Source organism: Magnolia sinica, chromosome 8 (assembly GCF_029962835.1).
Source record: "Magnolia sinica isolate HGM2019 chromosome 8, MsV1, whole genome shotgun sequence".
In the NCBI taxonomy this organism is placed as follows: Eukaryota; Viridiplantae; Streptophyta; class Magnoliopsida; order Magnoliales; family Magnoliaceae; genus Magnolia; species Magnolia sinica.
Window position 1 is genome coordinate 83447577 of NC_080580.1, and position 5604 is coordinate 83453180.

The 5604-nt window shown below is 39.3% G+C and overlaps 1 protein-coding gene across 1 annotated transcript; it reads left to right on the forward strand.

Annotated features, from left to right (window-relative positions):
- The first annotated feature begins 627 nt into the window (after positions 1-627).
- On the forward strand, positions 628-5119 carry LOC131253542 (cationic peroxidase 1-like). Its single transcript, XM_058254579.1, has 4 exons — positions 628-883; positions 1962-2153; positions 3515-3680; positions 4673-5119. The coding sequence occupies exons 1-4, from the start codon at positions 662-664 to the stop codon at positions 5056-5058; spliced, it is 966 nt and encodes a 321-aa protein (XP_058110562.1). The 5' UTR covers positions 628-661; the 3' UTR covers positions 5059-5119.
- The last annotated feature ends 485 nt before the right edge of the window (positions 5120-5604 follow it).

Genomic DNA, 5604 nt, shown 5'->3' on the forward strand with positions numbered 1-5604 from the left:
CGTAGAATATTCAAACACATCAAATATTCTGATTCCCTGTCCAAATACAGTATTTATGACGCATCTCAAATTTCAAGAATTAGTTCTATCGTATCATTTTCTTTCTTAATCAATGGCATTTCTGATAATGTCACGTAAAGGTTGGGGCATTCATTTATTATTATTATTATTATTTATTTATTTCTTTTATCCATTTTGGAGAAGGCGGCAAATGCCCGCAGGCCGTGCAGCCCCGCTCACACACACTCTATATATATATATATATATATATATATATATATATATATATAGATATTTCCTGCTTTGACCTTAAACGTTCACCACCCATTAGGCAAATGTTCCACCCAAGCATATGTACAAGTAGGGCCCATGATTGGATGATCCAGACCATTGATCTGAAGTCCCACACCATGGATTACCTACCCACCAAAATCTTTAAAGACGAGGAGGTAAAAATGGATTAAATGTTCGATGAACATGATCATTCAATTCCCAAGGAGAATCAACGGAAGGGCTCATCATGTCGATGGCTTTGATTATATGGGCCCCACTAGCACTGATCTTAGCACCTCTAAAACATGCTATAAATACAGTCCATGAACACTTACCCATTCGTCTTAGCTCTTTCCTTCTCTTCTCCTTCTTTATTCTTTGATAAGAAATGGCTTTTTTATCTTCTAGCTTTTCCTTCACTCAAATCTTCTTCGTCTGCCTCTTCTGCTTCTTTCTAGTTGGTTCTGCCACCTTATCTCCAACTTTCTATGCATCTTCATGCCCTAAAGCTCTCTCCATCATTCAAACTGCGGTCAAGGCCGCAGTGGCCAAAGATAAGCGCATGGGGGCATCGTTGGTCCGCTTGCATTTCCATGATTGCTTTGTTAATGTAAGTCCTGAGTAAAATTCAACTATACAATATCATGTCCTTGTTTTGGGTCGCTAAGATGTGATTGGAATTGCGGAATCCATCCAACGACTAGGAGAGCATGCAGATCAGTCAACCACAAGTGTTAGCCTATGCACTAGCGCATGTGTGGTGTGCATCCACGTGTTCACCATTAGCAGTAACACATGTGTGCTGTGTCTAGTCCATGAACACCTTTGGTTGGATTTTAAATGTTCGTTGTGCATGCATGCATGCAACAACCCATGTTAGCAGTATGTATTTTTCCCACTTGAGAGAGAGAGAGAGAGAGAGAGAGAGAGAGAGAGAGAGTTGAGAAAAATAGTTTGTGATGGATTTCTAGTTGCTAGAGTGGGTGTTGTAGCTGGATCTTCAGCTAAAGCTGAGTATCTTGGGAGGCAGTTCTGATTGGTCAATAAAAATACATCTCAAGGCAATTCCTTAATTCAGTTGAGGGACTCTCTTCGTGAGCTTTGTTTTCCTTATTTCACCAATTCCTTCTTGTGATAATCAAGCTGCTCTTAATATTACTTATACTCTCGAACTCCATAAACAGATGAAGCATACTGAGATTGGTTGTTACTTTGTTCAAAAAGAGTTGTACACCATCATCATCTCTATACTAAAAACTATTTTATTGATTGTGTATATAAAGTTATTTATATCATCTGATTGTTTCTATACTGTCTAAGCTGAGTGTTTGTGATATATATATATATGGGAAAGGGTAATATGCGCTCGACCTCAAGATAAGCTCCCGTGAGGTCGAGCTGTGTGGGCCCCACCGTGATGCGTGTCTATTAAAGAATTTCTTAAATATTATAAACAAAAGAGAAGGGATGGTGAAAAACCCAACCCTCATTTTTCCCCAAAGGATACTCTTAAAGAATTTTTTAAAAAAAGAAAAAATTTTAAAAAAACAATTCTCTTATTAATACAAAAGAGCCTTTTTTTTTTGTCCCTCTTTTCATTATAACACAAGAGCTTCATTTGGTGATTTTCGAAATTTATTGCGGCAGGGAAGATTATGATGATGATGTATTATTTGATTTTATGACAGGGTTGCGACGCTTCAGTTCTATTAGACGATACTTCAAGTTTCACTGGTGAAAAGACTGCTGGTCCCAATGCGGGCTCCTTGAGAGGCTTTGATGTGATCGACGAAATCAAATCTCAAGTTGAGAGGGTGTGTCCAAATGTCGTGTCTTGTGCAGACATCGTGACGGTTGCTTCTCGTGATTCAGTTGTTGCGGTAAAGATAGCCATTTTTCTCATAACTATAACAACTCCTTGGTTCTTTTTTCCATTCCTATTCATAGTACACACGACTGCATATATGTGGTGGCAAAACTGTGTTGAGATTAACCAACAACAAGTAAAAACATATGCCTAAGCATTAATATACAAATGATCTTTTAAACTAAAAGGGACGACCCACTAATAAGGCATTTGCCACTGCATTAGTTTTATCGAAGTATGTTAAATATTGATGTAGAGTGGTGTGCGGACACTTTCATGACAAAGATGGACCAGAGAAGACCTGATCCAAGGTGAAAGTGATTAGGGCCGTCAAAACAGTCAAATCTTGTAAAACAGTCATCCATCAATTTTTCAAATTTATTAGAAATTATTTCTATTAGATTTGAAGAAGCTTTTTGAGGAATCTAGAGAGCTCCATAAATTCAGAGTAGTTATTCCTAAAGGAAGACAGTGATCAATCTTAATAGCCTTCCCTGCTTGCAGATTTTTGAGAAAGACTTGAAGCTCTTAGTCAGCCAGCCAGCCAGCCAGCCCCCATGCTCCCTTTATTGTCCTTACTATCACGCAGGCATCAACATCAATCTCTAGGTATGCTCTGTGGCTAGTTTTAAACCACAAGTGTACGTATGGCTGCGGGCTAAGAGAACAACTCATGATTTATTAGATATCTTATCCTTGTTAAAATGTTTGAAAAAAGGTTTGATATTATTATTTACATGATTATAAATTCTTTTTTTTAATTTTTTTTTTTTTTTTTTTTTATATCATCAATCAATTTATTTTCAAACTTATTATAATTTTTTTCTATTTTTCTATTTTTCCTCATGGACTCGAGGAGTCTAGAGAAGCTCTGTCAATTCTAAGTAATTATTCCTTGAGGAGGATGTTGATCAACCTCATCGCGTCCATCCATGCGTAATTTGGACACTCCAAAAGTAGGCTGATCCATGAGGCTAGCCACCATGTCAATTTGGAGTGTTGATTTTTTTTTTTTTTTTAAAGTGGTTGTACAAAAACCATGGTGATGGATTGGAATGGCCTGTGCATTGGGGCGTGCAACTTTCAGGGAGAGGAGATCTTTCTCAACAGGTTGTATGCAAAACACACATCCTGGTGGTCTCCACACGCAGCTCCTATAAAATAAGCTTATTACACTAGGACATGCAGTGGAACCCATCTCATTACAGACACAAGGTAAACATGTACATTAATCAACACCGTCCAACTTATCAGCCCAACTATGTATGGACCACATGCAAAAAATCACACTAATTGGACAATCATCAAAATCATCATGGTAAGCCCCACCACCACCACCACTCATTTATATTTACATTGATTTTGGATTTTCAGCTGGGTGGGCCATCATGGACGGTGCCATTAGGGAGAAGAGATTCGACCACAGCGAGTTTAAGTACTGCCAATAGTGATCTCCCTGGGCCTGCTTCAAGCTTGAGTAACCTAATATCTGCCTTCGCAAAAAAGGGCCTCAATACTAAGGAAATGGTGGCCCTTTCTGGTACGTTTAACAGCTAATCTCGTTATTAATTTTTCTTAATAAATACGTCCAGGGGCATTTTCATCATTTCAAATATAACTCTTCAATATATGGTAGTGGAAAAAGGAAGGTAATTCGTAGTAGTACACACAAATTGTATTTTGTGCGGCCTAGATTCTACATGGTCCCGTCGTTACTGATCGGAGCCGTTCATTTGACTCGCCCAATTTGGATGGTTCAATATGTTCGACAGTGGAATTAGGACCTGATGTAGAGCAGGTTGCGGACACTTTTATGGCTAAGATAGACCAGAGAAGGCCCAATTGGAGGTGGAGGTGATCAGAACTGTCAGAACCTTAAAACTGTCATATCTCGTAAATCGGAATGAGTTTTTCGACATATCATATATGATTTTGGGTAGGAGAAGTTACTTTAGCCAACCAACCCCACTATGCCGGGTTGCTCATGCCGGATTTGCGAGATTCCTTCAGAACGATGGTCAAAAGTATATTTTATTTCCATTTTTATTATAAATAGTAAGTTTTAATTTGATCATAACTTTTGATTCTTTTAGTTCTAGGAGACGTGCCCAACATGAAAAGAGCTTTTTAAAAAATTAAGAAAATAACATAGTTAGGCCAAATTGATCAATGGTCCCCATGATTGATCCAATCATTCCATGACAATCTCTTCCATAGGACCACCCTAATCTTTCAAGTATTCACCTGAAAATTGAAGGTTAAGAGTAATCATCCAACGGTCCACATTTAACTGAAAAGGCCCAAGATTTGTCTTTCAGTTTGGAATATTGTGGGACATGGTTCATCCACCATTGGACCCAACAGACCAATGGTTTTGATCACTTAACCGTGGACCCCACTTCTGAAAAGGAAAACCAAGTATACCTCAATAGAACTAAGCGCTATTTGCTAAACAGATGCTAGTCATTTTGTTGGGCCTTCATGCCTTCAAATACCAAACTATCCTCACCAATTTTGGGCTATATTCGTCAGGAGCCCATACCATAGGCCAAGGAAGGTGCACCACTTTCCGGGCCCGAATCTACAACGACACCAACATCGATTCGGCTTTCGCTACATCATTGCAATCAAAGTGTCCAAAGACAGGCGGCGATAACAACCTCGCACCACTCGATGCTTCTCCGGAGGTTTTCGACATCGGTTACTATAAGAACTTGATCATAAAAAAGGGTCTCTTCCATTCAGATCAAGAACTCTTCAATGGCGGGTCCACTGATTCTCAAGTCAAGACATATAGCACTAGTTTGGCGACGTTCTTCGCTGATTTCACCAGTGCCATGATTAATATGGGGAACATCAGTCCTCTCACTGGATCCAATGGTGAAATCAGGACCAATTGTAGGAAAACCAATAGTTAAGTGGGGTTGGTGGTGGGCCGGAACTGGGCCTAGAGTAGGCCCATCTCGTCCTGCTCATATATGGGCCCGATCAAATCCAAGCCCAATCAACGCCACCTCTACGCGTGGTGTTTTTATTTTTATTTTTTGATGTGGACGTATGTTTTTGTGGTTTGATGAAAAGAAATTAATTTAGTTTTAAAGTGTGATTAGGTAAGAGTCATACTCAAGTGGGCCACATCAAAAGAGGTCCACTTTGTAAACCGATGTGTGACCTGATAATGAAAATTTCATTTTCATATATTGACCTTCAGATGCTTTTGGTTGTGTTTTTCTCATTGATTTTTCTATCAATAAGACTTTGAATTTTTCCCCTTTTAGATTGAGGCACTGTAGCTACCGTAATCACTACCCAAATGTCAGGGTTTCGGTGGGCCAGGATCAGCACATATGCATCTCCAATATGCTAACTACATAGGGATCCCCAGCCTAGTTTAGCATTGGACGGCCAGGATCTTCCCATAACTGGCTGGGCTGAGCAAATTCAGGCCATCTCACTTTTGGGGG